The sequence below is a fragment of the Oncorhynchus nerka genome, linkage group LG18, assembly GCF_034236695.1.
Source record: "Oncorhynchus nerka isolate Pitt River linkage group LG18, Oner_Uvic_2.0, whole genome shotgun sequence".
Taxonomy (NCBI): domain Eukaryota; kingdom Metazoa; phylum Chordata; class Actinopteri; order Salmoniformes; family Salmonidae; genus Oncorhynchus; species Oncorhynchus nerka.
Window position 1 is genome coordinate 77,427,363 of NC_088413.1, and position 18,843 is coordinate 77,446,205.

At 46.7% G+C, this 18,843-nt stretch overlaps 1 protein-coding gene across 1 annotated transcript in view; it reads left to right on the top strand.

Moving 5' to 3' along the window:
• Nucleotides 1-18,843, top strand: part of LOC115120329 (protein-tyrosine kinase 2-beta-like) — a 79,044-nt gene that overhangs the window by 213 nt on the left and 59,988 nt on the right. The window contains exon 2 of the mRNA XM_065004366.1: nucleotides 3,273-3,552. Coding sequence (XP_064860438.1) covers nucleotides 3,355-3,552 — 198 coding nt within the window. The 5' untranslated portion in view covers nucleotides 3,273-3,354. The remainder of the gene's footprint in view (nucleotides 1-3,272; nucleotides 3,553-18,843) is intronic.

Sequence of the window (18,843 nt, forward strand, 5' to 3'; positions counted from 1 at the left end):
TATATTGGCTCCGGCTACAATGTATAGCGTTTCATGTGTATATTATATCGATGTTCAAAATGTTTGATGCCAATCAGAAGTTATCCTTCCTGTTAAAAAGCCTACAGACTACTGTACTGTCACTTTAACTTTTCATGTCCTGCATTAAGTTAAAACCAAGCCTTTCATGTTCTTCCATCTTAGGTTTATGTGTGTATTATAGCAGCCTAGAGGGTTAACATGGTAGATAGATGGTTATTACCCCCCAAAAAAATATAAAATAAATATATATATATATATATATATATATATATATATATATAGATAGATAGATATGTTTTAAGAGACTAAATTCTGCTTTCAACTTACTCTTGTAAGTTTTAGTAGTAGAATGCAGAAGGTGCAACTTCTATATTGGGTAGTACATCATCAGTTCCTCTTGTCATGCCAGTCATTGCATACGGTGGTGTAAAGTACTTAAGTAAACATTCCCCCCAAAAACTACTTAAGGAGTACTTTAAAGTATCTGTAGTTTACTTTAGTATTTATATTTTCGACAACTTTTACTTTTACTTTTACTTCACTACATTCATAAAGAAAATAGTGTACTTTTTACTCTGTACATTTTCCCTGACACGCAAAAGTACTTGTTACATTTTAAATGCTTAGCAGGACAGGAAAATGGTCCAATTCACACACTTATCAAGAGAACATCCCTGCTGTCTCTGATCTGGAGGACTCACTAAACAGAGAACATCCCTGCTGTCTCTGATCTGGTGAACTCACTAAACAGAGAACATCCCTGCTGTCTCTGATCTGGAGGACTCACTAAACAGAGAACATCCCTGCTGTCTCTGATCTGGTGAACTCACTAAACAGAGAACATCCCTGCTGTCTCTGATCTGGAGGACTCACTAAACAGAGAACATCCCTGCTGTCTCTGATCTGGTGAACTCACTAAACAGAGAACATCCCTGCTGTCTCTGATCTGGTGAACTCACTAAACAGAGAACATCCCTGCTGTCTCTGATCTGGTGAACTCACTAAACACAAATGCTTGTGTTTTTAAATTATGTCTGAGTGTTGGTGTGACCCTGGCTATCCGTATATTTAAAAAACAAGAAAATTGTGCCGTCTAGTTTGCTTAATATAAGGAATTTGAAATTATTTATACATTTACTTTTGATACTAAAGTATATTTGAGATATTCCATTTTCTTTTGATACTTAAGTATATTTAAAACCAAATATTTTTAGACTTTTGCTCAAGTACTAATTTACTGGGTGACTTTCACTTTTACTTGAGTGATTTTCTATTATGGTATCTTTACTTTTACTCAAGTATAACAATTGGGTACTTTTCCCACCACTGAATTCATACCTTAGAGAGCAATTTATAACTTGTCAGAAATGTCCAGATCAACTAGCACATGTCAGCTAACGGTTGTCATAGATAGATACATAGATTTTATTGTAGTGTTTGAGTCACTCGAATATCACATGTATACACATTTGACATGGCAAAATGTGTAAGAAGTGCAAAGAAAATGTGTTTTTTAAACTTCACAATTCTCTTTACCCCCATGACAAAATGTGTAGAATCACAGGAAATAAGCTTTAATCTTGCGAACATTTTCTCTCCGCCAACAATAGGTGTGTGAACAGTTTGTGTCGTGAGGGGAGGGGGGTGACAACGTTTGGGAACACCTGGACTAGGAGATAGTAATGTATATGTATTAGTAGTAATTATATTACTATTGAAAGTTAGGGGTGTGCTCAATGGTATGTTAGGGGTGTGCTCAATGGTATGTTAGGGGTGTGCTCAATGGTATGTTAGGGGTGTGCTCAATGGTATGTTAGGGGTGTGCTCAATGGTATGTTAGGGGTGTGCTCAATGGTATGTTAGCGGTGTGCTCAATGGTATGTTAAGGGTGTGCTCAATGGTATGTTAGGGGTGTGCTCAATAGTATGTTAGGGGTGTGCTCAATGGTATATTAGGGGTGTGCTCAATGGTATGTTAGGGGTGTGCTCAATGGTATGTTAGGGGTGTGCTCAATGGTATGTTAGGGGTGTGCTCAATGGTATGTTAGGGGTGTGCTCAATGGTATGTTAGGGGTGTGCTCAATGGTATGTTAGGGGTGTGCTCAATGGTATGTTAGCGGTGTGCTCAATGGTATGTTAGGGGTGTGCTCAATGGTATGTTAGGGGTGTGCTCAATGGTATGTTAGGGGTGTGCTCAATGGTATGTTAGGGGTGTGCTCAATGGTATGTTAGGGGTGTGCTCAATGGTATGCGGAGGTGACACACACACACACGTATACACACAGAGTGACTGACACAGGTAGTGTATAATGGTGACATCACTGTGACACTTCCTGTGTCTAGGATCACAGGGTGCGTTAATCTGGAAGTTCTGATGTTTCCACAGTGTGCTCACAGTGATGTTGTCATATAGTAACTAAGGTAGCCTGCAGGTATATTTAAAATGTACTGATTCAATTCAATACATTTCCAATGCGAACCATCTTTTCCCAGATTGGAGGTAAACACAACCCTCTGTTCCCATTTCCCTTCACAGTGGTGGAAGTGATGGTTTGTGGTAGTGATGTTTGGTAATGTACCACAGTGCAGACAGGGTTTTTTCATCTCCGTCACTTCCTCTTCCTGTCCTCCTTCTGTTTCCTCTTTCTTGGTGTCCATGTGGTTCTTTACCACCGCTTGTCTGTTAGGTCTGAATGTTTTATCTGAAGTCAGAGTTTCCAAATCAGCTAGAGGTCCTCTGTAGCTTAGTAGGTAGAGCTTGCAATGCCAGAATAGTGGGTTCGATTCCCGGGACCACCCGTAAGGGGGAAAATGTGTGTGTGTGGCTGTACATTTCTTTTGTATAAGAGCGTGTGCTAAATGAATGAATACATATATAATTGGATGTCCTCTAGGTCCTGTCTGAGCTAGTGAGTGTGTGTGTTCCTGGTATATAATTGGATGTCCTCTAGGTCCTGTCCCAGCTAGTGAGTGTGTGTATTCCTGGTCATGTGTTGAGTACACCCTGTTGTCGGCAAGGATGTGGTTTCTAGTGTTGACTAAGGAGTGCCGTAGGAGTCCACGCCTTTTATGCGTACACACCCACAGGAAGCGTTGCTACATCCCCACGTGTGTGTACACGCTCAGCTTGTGTGACACACACACACACTAGAAAACTAGGAAATGACATGACTCCAGGGATGACATAACCACAACACACTTAGATGTTTCTCCCAGTCTAACGTATGGACCTCTCTCTTTCCCTTTCTGCAGGTGTAAAGTGGGGATGCTGTGAGTGAGTGTGTGTACATGTGAGTGTGTGTGTGTGTGTGTCGTGGTGACCGGGTGTGCTGTGATGTCAGGTGACAGCAGCACATTGTCTTGGAAGGTTGTGGAGAACTATGGCCAATCAAAGTCCTCGGACACTTCCCAGATGACGGTTGCCGGGGACGGCGGTCCAACTAAGATCATCAAAGTCTGTTTCACCAGCAACAGTGCTAACCTGGGGAAGAACTTTAAACTAGTCCGCTGTCATGAGGGCATGACTGTACGGGTTAGTGACATTACTGTACTATCATTCTCATTATACTGTAGTGTGTATATATACACACACAAAAAAAATCCATATATATATATATATATATGGGAGAACAAGTATTTGATACACTGCCGATTTTGCAGGTTTTCCTACTTACAAAGCACGTAGAGGTCTGTAATTTTTTATCATAGGTACACTTCAACTGTGAGAGACGGAATCTAAAAATCCAAAAAAATCACATTGTATTATTTTTAAGTAATTAATTTGCATTTCATTGCATGACATAAGTATTTGATACATCAGAAAAGCAGAACTTAATATTTGGTACAGAAACCTTTGTTTGCAATTACAGAGATCATACGTTTCCTGTAGTTCTTGACCAGGTTTGCACACACTGCAGCAGGGATTTTGGTCCACTCCTCCATACAGACCTTCTAAAGATCCTTCAGGTTTCGGGGCTGTCGCTGGACAATACGGACTTTCAGCTCCCTCCAATGATTTTCTATTGGGTTCAGGTCTGGAGACTGGCTAGGCCACTCCAGGACCTTGAGATGCTTCTTACGGAGACACTCCTTAGTTGCCCTGGCTGTGTGTTTCGGTTCGTCGTCATGCTGGAAGACCCAGCCACGACCCATCTTCAATGCTCTTACTGAGGGAAGGAGGTTGGCCAAGATCTCACGATACATGGCCCCATCCATCCTCCCCTCAATACGGTGAAGTCGTCCTGTCCCCTTTGCAGAAAAGCATCCCCAAAGAATGATGTTTCCACCTCCATGCTTCACGGTTGGGATGGTATTCTTGGGGTTGTACTCATCCTTTTTCTTCCTCCAAACACGGCGAGTGGAGTTTAGACCAAAAAGCTATATTTTTGTCTCATCAGACCACATGACCTTCTCCCATTCCTCCTCTGGATCATCCAGATGGTCATTGGCAAACTTCAGACGGGCCTGGACATGCGCTGGCTTGAGCAGGGGGACCTTGCGTGCGCTGCAAGATTTTAATCCATGACGGCGCAGTGTGTTACTAATGGTTTTCTTTGAGACTGTGGTCCCAGCTCTCTTCAGGTCATTGACCAGGTCCTGCCGTGTAGTTCTGGGCTGATCCCTCACCTTCGTCATGATCATTGATGCCCCTCAAGGTGAGATCTTGCATGGAGTCCCAGACCGATAGTGCTTGACCGTCATCTTGAACTTCTTCCATTTTCTAATAATTGCACCAACAGTTGTTGCCTTCTCACCAAGCTGCCTTCCTATTGTCCTCTAGCCCATCCCAGCCTTGTGCAGGTCTACAATTTTAACCCTGATGTCCTTACACAGCTCTCTGGTCTTGGCCATTGTGGAGAGGTTGGAGTCTGTTTGATTGAGTGTGTGGACAGGTGTCTTTTATACAGGTAACAAGTTCAAACAGGTGCAGTTAATACAGGTAATGAGTGGAGAACAGGAGGGTTTCTTAACCTGTTATGGATGCAATCCCGATACCGGGATCGATATGACAACTACCAGTGAAAATACAGGGCACCAAATTTCAAACCACATAAATCTCATAATTACAATTCCTAAAACATACATGTGTCTGATATCATTTTAAAGCTTTTCTCGTTGTTAATCCCACCAAAGTGTCCGATATCAAATAGGCTTTTCAGCGAAAGCACTACAAATGATTGTTAGGTCTCCACCAAACCACAATAAGCACAGCCATTTTCCAGCAAAATATAGCATTCACAAAAACAGAAATAAAGAAAATGAATCACTAACCTTGAATTATCTTCATCAGATGACACTCATAGGACTTCATGTTAGACAATACATGCATGTTTTCTTTGATAAAGTTCATATTTATATAAAAAAATCTGAGTTTACATTGGCGCGTTAGATTCACTAGTTCAAAAAACATCAAGTGATTTTGCATAGCCACATCATTCAACAGAAATACTCATCATAAATGTAGATGATAATATAGTTATACACATGGAATTATATATATACCTCTCCTTAATGCAACCGCTGTGTCAGATTTTTTAAAAACTTTACGGAAAAAGAAACGCATGCAATAATCTGAGACGGCGCTCAAAAGTAAAAATACCACAGCCGCAAAGATGGCGTTTGTTTTGTTTGAAAATGTCCGTTATTTATGTCCAAATACCTTCTTTTGTTAGTGCGTTTGGTATACATATCCAAACGCTAATTCTGGTCAGCGTTATATGCTTTGTAAACAACAGGTGTAGACTAACAGTGAAATGTTTTGTAAACAACAGGTGTAGACTAACAGTGAAATGCTTTGTAAACAACAGGTGTAGACTAACAGTGAAATGTTTTGTAAACAACAGGTGTAGACTAACAGTGAAATGCTTGGTAAACAACAGGTGTAGACTAACAGTGAAATGCTTGGTAAACAGCAGGTGTAGACTAACAGTGAAATGCTTGGTAAACAACAGGTGTAGACTAACAGTGAAATGCTTGGTAAACAACAGGTGTAGACTAACAGTGAAATGCTTGGTAAACAACAGGTGTAGACTAACAGTGAAATGCTTGGTAAACAACAGGTGTAGACTAACAGTGAAATGCTTGGTAAACAACAGGTGTAGACTAACAGTGAAATGCTTGGTAAACAACAGGTGTAGACTAACAGTGAAATGCTTGGTAAACAACAGGTGTAGACTAACAGTGAAATGCTTGGTAAACAACAGGTGTAGACTAACAGTGAAATGCTTGGTAAACAACAGGTGTAGACTAACAGTGAAATGCTTGGTAAACAACAGGTGTAGACTAACAGTGAAATGCTTGGTAAACAACAGGTGTAGACTAACAGTGAAATGCTTGGTAAACAACAGGTGTAGACTAACAGTGAAATGCTTGGTAAACAACAGGTGTAGACTAACAGTGAAATGCTTGGTAAACAACAGGTGTAGACTAACAGGGAAATGCTTGGTAAACAACAGGTGTAGACTAACAGTGAAATGCTTGGTAAACAACAGGTGTAGACTAACAGTGAAATGCTTGGTAAACAACAGGTGTAGACTAACAGTGAAATGCTTGGTAAACAACAGGTGTAGACTAACAGTGAAATGCTTGGTAAACAACAGGTGTAGACTAACAGTGAAATGCTTGGTAAACAACAGGTGTAGACTAACAGTGAAATGCTTGGTAAACAACAGGTGTAGACTAACAGTGAAATGCTTGGTAAACAACAGGTGTAGACTAACAGTGAAATGCTTGGTAAACAACAGGTGTAGACTAACAGTGAAATGCTTGGTAAACAACAGGTGTAGACTAACAGTGAAATGCTTGGTAAACAACAGGTGTAGACTAACAGGGAAATGCTTGGTAAACAACAGGTGTAGACTAACAGTGAAATGCTTGGTAAACAACAGGTGTAGACTAACAGTGAAATGCTTGGTAAACAACAGGTGTAGACTAACAGTGAAATGCTTGGTAAACAACAGGTGTAGACTAACAGTGAAATGCTTGGTAAACAACAGGTGTAGACTAACAGTGAAATGCTTGGTAAACAACAGGTGTAGACTAACAGTGAAATGCTTGGTAAACAACAGGTGTAGACTAACAGTGAAATGCTTGGTAAACAACAGGTGTAGACTAACAGTGAAATGCTTGGTAAACAACAGGTGTAGACTAACAGTGAAATGCTTGGTAAACAACAGGTGTAGACTAACAGGGAAATGCTTGGTAAACAACAGGTGTAGACTAACAGTGAAATGCTTGGTAAACAACAGGTGTAGACTAACAGTGAAATGCTTGGTAAACAACAGGTGGGGACTAACAGTGAAATGCTTGGTAAACAACAGGTGTAGACTAACAGTGAAATGCTTGGTAAACAACAGGTGTAGACTAACAGTGAAATGCTTCGTAAACAACAGGTGGGGACTAACAGTGAACTGCTTACTTAGAGGCCCTTTCCAACAATGTGGAGAGAAATAATAGAAATGTAAAACATGTAAATACATAATATGTAACAATATTTTACATTTACATTTGAGTAATTTAGCAGATGCTCTTATCCAGAGTGACTTACAGTTAGTGAGTGCATTCATCTTAAGATAGCTAGGTGGTACAACCACATCACAAAAGTCAGAGATACAAATGTTGGGAGTGTGTTGGTGAATATTTGTGTTTTTTTTTTTTTTGGGGGGGGGGGCTAATTTAAGATTCTCTTTTGAAGAGGTAGGTTGTAGTTGTGGGATGGCCAGGAGACCAGAGCTGGCAGAATGGAGTGCTTGAGTTGGGGTGTAGGGTTTGAGCAGAGCCTGAAGGTAGGGAGGGGCAGTTTCTCTTGTTGCTCCGTAGGTAAACACCATGATGGAGTGTGTGGAGGAGCAGGGTGACATGGGGAAATTTGGGAAGGTTGAACACCAGGCGGTCTGCAGCGTTCTGGATAAGTTGCACAGCCGGGGAGCCCAGCCAACAGCGAGTTGCACTAGTCTAAACGGGAGATGACAAGTGCCTCAATTAGGACCTGTGCCTCTTCCTGTGTGAGGTAGGGTTGTACTCTACGGATGTTCCTCTTCCTGTGTGAGGTAGGGTTGTACTCTACGGATGTTCCTCTTCCTGTGTGAGGTAGGGTTGTACTCTACGGATGTTCCTCTTCAAGTGTGAGGTAGGGCTGTACTCTACAGATGTTCCTCTTCCTGTGTGAGGTAGGGTTGTACTCTACGGATGTTCCTCTTCTTGTGTGAGGTAGGGTTGTACTCTACGGATGTTCCTCTTCCTGTGTGAGGTAGGGTTGTACTCTACGGATGTTCCTCTTCCTGTGTGAGGTAGGGTTCTACTCTACGGATGTTCCTCTTCCTGTGTGAGGTAGGGTTGTACTCTACGGATGTTCCTCTTCCTGTGTGAGGTAGGGTTGTACTCTACGGATGTGCCTCTTCCTGTGTGAGGTAGGGTTGTACTCTACGGATGTGCCTCTTCCTGTGTGAGGTAGGGTTGTACTCTACGGATGTGCCTCTTCCTGTGTGAGGTAGGGTTGTACTCTACGGATGTTCCTCTTCCTGTGTGAGGTAGGGTTGTACTCTACGGATGTGCCTTCCTTCCTGTGCCTCTTCCTGTGTGAGGTAGGGTTGTACTCTACGGATGTGCCTCTTCCTGTGTGAGGTAGGGTTGTACTCTACGGATGTTCCCTCTTCCTGTGTGAGGTAGGGTTGTACTCTACGGATGTTCCTCTTCCTGTGTGAGGTAGGGTTGTACTCTACGGATGTGCCTCTTCCTGTGTGAGGTAGGGTTGTACTCTACGGATGTGCCTCTTCCTGTGTGAGGTAGGGTTGTACTCTACGGATGTTCCTCTTCCTGTGTGAGGTAGGGTTGTACTCTACGGATGTGCCTCTTCCTGTGTGAGGTAGGGTTGTACTCTACGGATGTGCCTCTTCCAGGGTGAGGTAGGGTTGTACTCTACGGATGTTCCTCTTCCTGTGTGAGGTAGGGTTGTACTCTACGGATGTTCCTCTTCCTGTGTGAGAGGTAGGGTTGTACTCTCACGGAGGGTTGTACTCTACGGATGTTCCTCTTCCTGTGTGAGGTAGGGTTGTACTCTACGGATGTTCCTCTTCCTGTGTGAGGTAGGGTTGTACTCTACGGATGTTCCTCTTCCTGTGTGAGGTAGGGTTGTACTCTACGGATGTTCCTCTTCCTGTGTGAGGTAGGGTTGTACTCTACGGATGTTCCTCTTCCTGTGTGAGGTAGGGTTGTACTCTACGGATGTGCCTCTTCCTGTGTGAGGTAGGGTTGTACTCTACGGATGTGCCTCTTCCTGTGTGAGGTAGGGTTGTACTGTACTCTACGGATGTGCCTCTTCCTGTGTGAGGTAGGGGTTGTACTCTACAGATGTTCCTCTTCCTGTGTGAGGTAGGTTGTACTCTACAGATGTTCCTCTTCCTGTGTGAGGTAGGGTTGTACTCTACGGATGTTCCTCTTCCTGTGTGAGGTAGGGTTCTACTCTCACGGATGTTCCTCTTCCTGTGTGAGGTAGGGTTGTACTCTACGGATGTTCCTCTTCCTGTGTGAGGTAGGGTTCTACTCTACGGATGTTCCTCTTCCTGTGTGAGGTAGGGTTGTACTCTACGGATGTGCCTCTTCCTGTGAGGTAGGGTTGTACTCTACGGATGTGCCTCTTCCTGTGTGAGGTAGGGTTGTACTCTACGGATGTACCTCTTCCTGTGTGAGGTAGGGTTGTACTCTACGGATGTGCCTCTTCCTGTGTGAGGTAGGGTTGTACTCTACGGATGTTCCTCTTCCTGTGTGAGGTAGGGTTGTACTCTACGGATGTGCCTCTTCCTGTGTGAGGTAGGGTTGTACTCCCACGGATGTGCCTCTTCCTGTGTGAGGTAGATTTGTACTCTACGGATGTGCCTCTTCCTGTGTGAGGTAGGATTTGTACTCTACGGATGTGCCTCTTCCTGATTTGTGAGGTAGGGTTGTACTCTACGGATGTTCCTCTTCCTGTGTGAGGTAGGGTTGTACTCTACGGATGTTCCTCTTCCTGTGTGAGGTAGGGTTGTACTCTACGGATGTGCCTCTTCCTGTGTGAGGTAGGGTTGTACTCTACGGATGTTCCTCTTCCTGTGTGAGGTAGGGTTGTACTCTACGGATGTTCCTCTTCCTGTGTGAGGTAGGGTTGTACTCTACGGATGTTCCTCTTCCTGTGTGAGGTAGGGTTCTACTCTACGGATGTTCCTCTTCCTGTGTGAGGTAGGGTTCTACTCTACGGATGTTCCTCTTCCTGTGTGAGGTAGGGTTGTACTCTACGGATGTTCCTCTTCCTGTGTGAGGTAGGGTTGTACTCTACGGATGTTCCTCTTCCTGTGTGAGGTAGGGTTCTACTCTACGGATGTTCGTCTTCCTGTGTGAGGTAGGGTTGTACTCTACGGATGTGCCTCTTCCTGTGTGAGGTAGGGTTGTACTCTACGGATGTTCCTCTTCCTGTGTGAGGTAGGGTTGTACTCTACGGATGTTCCTCTTCCTGTGTGAGGTAGGGTTGTACTCTACGGATGTGCCTCTTCCTGTGTGAGGTAGGGTTGTACTCTACGGATGTTCCTCTTCCTGTGTGAGGTAGGGTTGTACTCTACGGATGTGCCTCTTCCTGTGTGAGGTAGGGTTGTACTCTACGGATGTGCCTCTTCCTGTGTGAGGTAGGGTTGTACTCTACGGATGTGCCTCTTCCTGTGTGAGGTAGGGTTGTACTCTACGGATGTGCCTCTTCCTGTGTGAGGTAGGGTTGTACTCTACGGATGTTCCTCTTCCTGTGTGAGGTAGGGTTGTACTCTACGGATGTGCCTCTTCCTGTGTGAGGTAGATTTGTACTCTACGGATGTGCCTCTTCCTGTGTGAGGTAGGGTTGTACTCTACGGATGTTCCTCTTCCTGTGTGAGGTAGGGTTGTACTCTACGGATGTTCCTCTTCCTGTGTGAGGTAGGGTTGTACTCTACGGATGTGCCTCTTCCAGGGTGAGGTAGGGTTGTACTCTACGGATGTTCCTCTTCCTGTGTGAGGTAGGGTTGTACTCTACGGATGTTCCTCTTCCTGTGTGAGGTAGGGTTCTACTCTACGGATGTTCCTCTTCCTGTGTGAGGTAGGGTTGTACTCTACGGATGTTCCTCTTCCTGTGTGAGGTAGGGTTGTACTCTACGGATGTTCCTCTTCCTGTGTGAGGTAGGGTTCTACTCTACGGATGTTCCTCTTCCTGTGTGAGGTAGGGTTGTACTCTACGGATGTTCCTCTTCCTGTGTGAGGTAGGGTTGTACTCTACGGATGTTCCTCTTCCTGTGTGAGGTAGGGTTGTACTCTACGGATGTGCCTCTTCCTGTGTGAGGTAGGGTTGTACTCTACGGATGTGCCTCTTCCTGTGTGAGGTAGGGTTGTACTCTACGGATGTTCCTCTTCCTGTGTGAGGTAGGGTTGTACTCTACGGATGTGCCTCTTCCTGTGTGAGGTAGGGTTGTACTCTACGGATGTTCCTCTTCCTGTGTGAGGTAGGGTTGTACTCTACGGATGTTCCTCTTCCTGTGTGAGGTAGGGTTGTACTCTACGGATGTGCCTCTTCCTGTGTGAGGTAGGGTTGTACTCTACGGATGTGCCTCTTCCTGTGTGAGGTAGGGTTGTACTCTACGGATGTTCCTCTTCCTATGTGAGGTAGGGTTGTACTCTACGGATGTTCCTCTTCCTGTGTGAGGTAGGGTTGTACTCTACGGATGTGCCTCTTCCTGTGTGAGGTAGGGTTGTACTCTACGGATGTGCCTCTTCCATGGTGAGGTAGGGTTGTACTCTACGGATGTTCCTCTTCCTGTGTGAGGTAGGGTTGTACTCTACGGATGTTCCTCTTCCTGTGTGAGGTAGGGTTGTACTCTACGGATGTGCCTCTTCCTGTGTGAGGTAGGGTTGTACTCTACGGATGTGCCTCTTCCTGTGTGATGGTAGGGTTGTACTCTACGGATGTTCCTCTTCCTGTGTGAGGTAGGGTTGTACTCTACGGATGTTCCTCTTACTGTGTGAGGTAGGGTTCTACTCTACGGATGTTCCTCTTCCTGTGTGAGGTAGGGTTGTACTCTACGGATGTTCCTCTTCCTGTGTGAGGTAGGGTTGTACTCTACGGATGTTCCTCTTCCTGTGTGAGGTAGGGTTGTACTCTACGGATGTTCCTCTTCCTGTGTGAGGTAGGGTTCTACTCTACGGATGTTCCTCTTCCTGTGTGAGGTAGGGTTGTACTCTACGGATGTTCCTCTTCCTGTGTGAGGTAGGGTTGTACTCTACGGATGTGCCTCTTCCTGTGTGAGGTAGGGTTGTACTCTACGGATGTGCCTCTTCCTGTGTGAGGTAGGGTTGTACTCTACGGATGTTCCTCTTCCTGTGTGAGGTAGGGTTGTACTCTACAGATGTTCCTCTTCCTGTGTGAGGTAGGGTTGTACTCTACGGATGTTCCTCTTCCTGTGTGAGGTAGGGTTGTACTCTACGGATGTTCCTCTTCCTGTGTGAGGTAGGGTTCTACTCTACGGATGTTCCTCTTCCTGTGTGAGGTAGGGTTGTACTCTACGGATGTTCCTCTTCCTGTGTGAGGTAGGGTTGTACTCTACGGATGTTCCTCTTCCTGTGTGAGGTAGGGTTCTACTCTACGGATGTTCCTCTTCCTGTGTGAGGTAGGGTTGTACTCTACGGATGTGCCTCTTCCTGCGTGAGGTAGGGTTGTACTCTACGGATGTGCCTCTTCCTGTGTGAGGTAGGGTTCTACTCTACGGATGTGCCTCTTCCTGTGTGAGGTAGGGTTCTACTCTACGGATGTGCCTCTTCCTGTGTGAGGTAGGGTTGTACTCTACGGATGTTCCTCTTCCTGTGTGAGGTAGGGTTGTACTCTACGGATGTGCCTCTTCCTGTGTGAGGTAGGGTTGTACTCTACGGATGTGCCTCTTCCAGGGTGAGGTAGGGTTGTACTCTACGGATGTTCCTCTTCCTGTGTGAGGTAGGGTTGTACTCTACGGATGTTCCTCTTCCTGTGTGAGGTAGGGTTGTACTCTACGGATGTGCCTCTTCCTGTGTGAGGTAGGGTTGTACTCTACGGATGTTCCTCTTCCTGTGTGAGGTAGGGTTCTACTCTACGGATGTTCCTCTTCCTGTGTGAGGTAGGGTTGTACTCTACGGATGTTCCTCTTCCTGTGTGAGGTAGGGTTGTACTCTACGGATGTTCCTCTTCCTGTGTGAGGTAGGGTTCTACTCTACGGATGTTCCTCTTCCTGTGTGAGGTAGGGTTCTACTCTACGGATGTGCCTCTTCCTGTGTGAGGTAGGGTTGTACTCTACGGATGTGCCTCTTCCTGTGTGAGGTAGGGTTCTACTCTACGGATGTGCCTCTTCCTGTGTGAGGTAGGGTTGTACTCTACGGATGTGCCTCTTCCTGTGTGAGGTAGGGTTGTACTCTACGGATGTTCCTCTTCCTGTGTGAGGTAGGGTTGTACTCTACGGATGTTCCTCTTCCTGTGTGAGGTAGGGTTGTACTCTACGGATGTTCCTCTTCCTGTGTGAGGTAGGGTTCTACTCTACGGATGTTCCTCTTCCTGTGTGAGGTAGGGTTGTACTCTACGGATGTTCCTCTTCCTGTGTGAGGTAGGGTTCTACTCTACGGATGTTCCTCTTCCTGTGTGAGGTAGGGTTGTACTCTACGGATGTTCCTCTTCCTGTGTGAGGTAGGGTTGTACTCTACGGATGTTCCTCTTCCTGTGTGAGGTAGGGTTGTACTCTACGGATGTGCCTCTTCCTGTGTGAGGTAGGGTTGTACTCTACGGATGTGCCTCTTCCTGTGTGAGGTAGGGTTGTACTCTACGGATGTTCCTCTTCCTGTGTGAGGTAGGGTTGTACTCTACGGATGTGCCTCTTCCTGTGTGAGGTAGGGTTGTACTCACGGATGTTCCTCTTCCTGTGTGAGGTAGGGTTGTACTCTACGGATGTTCCTCTTCCTGTGTGAGGTAGGGTTGTACTCTACGGATGTGCCTCTTCCTGTGTGAGGTAGGGTTGTACTCTACGGATGTGCCTCTTCCTGTGTGAGGTAGGGTTGTACTCTACGGATGTTCCTCTTCCTATGTGAGGTAGGGTTGTACTCTACGGATGTTCCTCTTCCTGTGTGAGGTAGGGGTTGTACTCTACGGATGTGCCTCTTCCTGTGTGAGGTAGGGTTGTACTCTACGGATGTGCCTCTTCCATGGTGAGGTAGGGTTGTACTCTACGGATGTTCCTCTTCCTGTGTGAGGTAGGGTTGTACTCTACGGATGTTCCTCTTCCTGTGTGAGGTAGGGTTGTACTCTACGGATGTGCCTCTTCCTGTGTGAGGTAGGGTTGTACTCTACGGATGTGCCTCTTCCTGTGTGAGGTAGGGTTGTACTCTACGGATGTTCCTCTTCCTGTGTGAGGTAGGGTTGTACTCTACGGATGTTCCTCTTACTGTGTGAGGTAGGGTTCTACTCTACGGATGTTCCTCTTCCTGTGTGAGGTAGGGTTGTACTCTACGGATGTTCCTCTTCCTGTGTGAGGTAGGGTTGTACTCTACGGATGTTCCTCTTCCTGTGTGAGGTAGGGTTGTACTCTACGGATGTTCCTCTTCCTGTGTGAGGTAGGGTTCTACTCTACGGATGTTCCTCTTCCTGTGTGAGGTAGGGTTGTACTCTACGGATGTTCCTCTTCCTGTGTGAGGTAGGGTTGTACTCTACGGATGTGCCTCTTCCTGTGTGAGGTAGGGTTGTACTCTACGGATGTGCCTCTTCCTGTGTGAGGTAGGGTTGTACTCTACGGATGTTCCTCTTCCTGTGTGAGGTAGGGTTGTACTCTACAGATGTTCCTCTTCCTGTGTGAGGTAGGGTTGTACTCTACGGATGTTCCTCTTCCTGTGTGAGGTAGGGTTGTACTCTACGGATGTTCCTCTTCCTGTGTGAGGTAGGGTTCTACTCTACGGATGTTCCTCTTCCTGTGTGAGGTAGGGTTGTACTCTACGGATGTTCCTCTTCCTGTGTGAGGTAGGGTTGTACTCTACGGATGTTCCTCTTCCTGTGTGAGGTAGGGTTCTACTCTACGGATGTTCCTCTTCCTGTGTGAGGTAGGGTTGTACTCTACGGATGTGCCTCTTCCTGCGTGAGGTAGGGTTGTACTCTACGGATGTGCCTCTTCCTGTGTGAGGTAGGGTTCTACTCTACGGATGTGCCTCTTCCTGTGTGAGGTAGGGTTCTACTCTACGGATGTGCCTCTTCCTGTGTGAGGTAGGGTTGTACTCTACGGATGTTCCTCTTCCTGTGTGAGGTAGGGTTGTACTCTACGGATGTGCCTCTTCCTGTGTGAGGTAGGGTTGTACTCTACGGATGTGCCTCTTCCAGGGTGAGGTAGGGTTGTACTCTACGGATGTTCCTCTTCCTGTGTGAGGTAGGGTTGTACTCTACGGATGTTCCTCTTCCTGTGTGAGGTAGGGTTGTACTCTACGGATGTGCCTCTTCCTGTGTGAGGTAGGGTTGTACTCTACGGATGTTCCTCTTCCTGTGTGAGGTAGGGTTCTACTCTACGGATGTTCCTCTTCCTGTGTGAGGTAGGGTTGTACTCTACGGATGTTCCTCTTCCTGTGTGAGGTAGGGTTGTACTCTACGGATGTTCCTCTTCCTGTGTGAGGTAGGGTTCTACTCTACGGATGTTCCTCTTCCTGTGTGAGGTAGGGTTCTACTCTACGGATGTGCCTCTTCCTGTGTGAGGTAGGGTTGTACTCTACGGATGTGCCTCTTCCTGTGTGAGGTAGGGTTCTACTCTACGGATGTGCCTCTTCCTGTGTGAGGTAGGGTTGTACTCTACGGATGTGCCTCTTCCTGTGTGAGGTAGGGTTGTACTCTACGGATGTTCCTCTTCCTGTGTGAGGTAGGGTTGTACTCTACGGATGTTCCTCTTCCTGTGTGAGGTAGGGTTGTACTCTACGGATGTTCCTCTTCCTGTGTGAGGTAGGGTTCTACTCTACGGATGTGCCTCTTCCTGTGTGAGGTAGGGTTCTACTCTACGGATGTTCCTCTTCCTGTGTGAGGTAGGGTTCTACTCTACGGATGTGCCTCTTCCTGTGTGAGGTAGGGTTGTACTCTACGGATGTGCCTCTTCCTGTGTGAGGTAGGGTTGTACTCTACGGATGTTCCTCTTCCTGTGTGAGGTAGGGTTGTACTCTACGGATGTTCCTCTTCCTGTGTGAGGTAGGGTTGTACTCTACGGATGTTCCTCTTCCTGTGTGAGGTAGGGTTGTACTCTACGGATGTTCCTCTTCCTGTGTGAGGTAGGGTTGTACTCTACGGATGTTCCTCTTCCTGTGTGAGGTAGGGTTGTACTCTACGGATGTTCCTCTTCCTGTGTGAGGTAGGGTTGTACACTACGGATGTGCCTCTTCCTGTGTGAGGTAGGGTTGTACTCTACGGATGTTCCTCTTCCTGTGTGAGGTAGGGTTCTACTCTACGGATGTTCCTCTTCCTGTGTGAGGTAGGGTTGTACTCTACGGATGTGCCTCTTCCTGTGTGAGGTAGGGTTGTACTCTACGGATGTGCCTCTTCCTGTGTGAGGTAGGGTTCTACTCTACGGATGTGCCTCTTCCTGTGTGAGGTAGGGTTCTACTCTACGGATGTGCCTCTTCCTGTGTGAGGTAGGGTTGTACTCTACGGATGTTCCTCTTCCTGTGTGAGGTAGGGTTGTACTCTACGGATGTGCCTCTTCCTGTGTGAGGTAGGGTTGTACTCTACGGATGTGCCTCTTCCAGGGTGAGGTAGGGTTGTACTCTACGGATGTTCCTCTTCCTGTGTGAGGTAGGGTTGTACTCTACGGATGTTCCTCTTCCTGTGTGAGGTAGGGTTGTACTCTACGGATGTGCCTCTTCCTGTGTGAGGTAGGGTTGTACTCTACGGATGTTCCTCTTCCTGTGTGAGGTAGGGTTCTACTCTACGGATGTTCCTCTTCCTGTGTGAGGTAGGGTTGTACTCTACGGATGTTCCTCTTCCTGTGTGAGGTAGGGTTGTACTCTACGGATGTTCCTCTTCCTGTGTGAGGTAGGGTTCTACTCTACGGATGTTCCTCTTCCTGTGTGAGGTAGGGTTGTACTCTACGGATGTGCCTCTTCCTGTGTGAGGTAGGGTTGTACTCTACGGATGTGCCTCTTCCTGTGTGAGGTAGGGTTCTACTCTACGGATGTGCCTCTTCCTGTGTGAGGTAGGGTTGTACTCTACGGATGTGCCTCTTCCTGTGTGAGGTAGGGTTGTACTCTACGGATGTTCCTCTTCTTCCGGATGTGTGAGGTAGGGTTGTACTCTACGGATGTGCCTCTTCCTGTGTGAGGTAGGGTTGTACTCTACGGATGTTCCTCTTCCTGTGTGAGGTAGGGTTGTACTCTACGGATGTTCCTCTTCCTGTGTGAGGTAGGGTTGTACTCTACGGATGTGCCTCTTCCTGTGTGAGGTAGGGTTGTACTCTACGGATGTTCCTCTTCCTGTGTGAGGTAGGGTTGTACTCTACGGATGTGCCTCTTCCTGTGTGAGGTAGGGTTGTACTCTACGGATGTTCCTCTTCCTGTGTGAGGTAGGGTTCTACTCTACGGATGTTCCTCTTCCTGTGTGAGGTAGGGTTCTACTCTACGGATGTTCCTCTTCCTGTGTGAGGTAGGGTTGTACTCTACGGATGTTCCTCTTCCTGTGTGAGGTAGGGTTCTACTCTACGGATGTTCCTCTTCCTGTGTGAGGTAGGGTTCTACTCTACGGATGTTCCTCTTCCTGTGTGAGGTAGGGTTCTACTCTACGGATGTGCCTCTTCCTGTGTGAGGTAGGGTTCTACTCTACGGATGTGCCTCTTCCTGTGTGAGGTAGGGTTGTACTCTACGGATGTGCCTCTTCCTGTGTGAGGTAGGGTTGTACTCTACGGATGTTCCTCTTCCTGTGTGAGGTAGGGTTGTACTCTACGGATGTTCCTCTTCCTGTGTGAGGTAGGGTTGTACTCTACGGATGTTCCTCTTCCTGTGTGAGGTAGGGTTCTACTCTACGGATGTGCCTCTTCCTGTGTGAGGTAGGGTTCTACTCTACGGATGTTCCTCTTCCTGTGTGAGGTAGGGTTCTACTCTACGGATGTGCCTCTTCCTGTGTGAGGTAGGGTTGTACTCTACGGATGTGCCTCTTCCTGTGTGAGGTAGGGTTGTACTCTACGGATGTTCCTCTTCCTGTGTGAGGTAGGGTTGTACTCTACGGATGTTCCTCTTCCTGTGTGAGGTAGGGTTGTACTCTACGGATGTTCCTCTTCCTGTGTGAGGTAGGGTTGTACTCTACGGATGTTCCTCTTCCTGTGTGAGGTAGGGTTGTACTCTACGGATGTTCCTCTTCCTGTGTGAGGTAGGGTTGTACTCTACGGATGTTCCTCTTCCTGTGTGAGGTAGGGTTGTACACTACGGATGTGCCTCTTCCTGTGTGAGGTAGGGTTGTACTCTCACGGATGTTCCTCTTCCTGTGTGAGGTAGGGTTCTACTCTACGGATGTTCCTCTTCCTGTGTGAGGTAGGGTTGTACTCTACGGATGTGCCTCTTCCTGTGTGAGGTAGGGTTGTACTCTACGGATGTGCCTCTTCCTGTGTGAGGTAGGGTTCTACTCTACGGATGTGCCTCTTCCTGTGTGAGGTAGGGTTCTACTCTACGGATGTGCCTCTTCCTGTGTGAGGTAGGGTTCTACTCTACGGATGTGCCTCTTCCTGTGTGAGGTAGGGTTGTACTCTACGGATGTTCCTCTTCCTGTGTGAGGTAGGGTTGTACTCTACGGATGTGCCTCTTCCTGTGTGAGGTA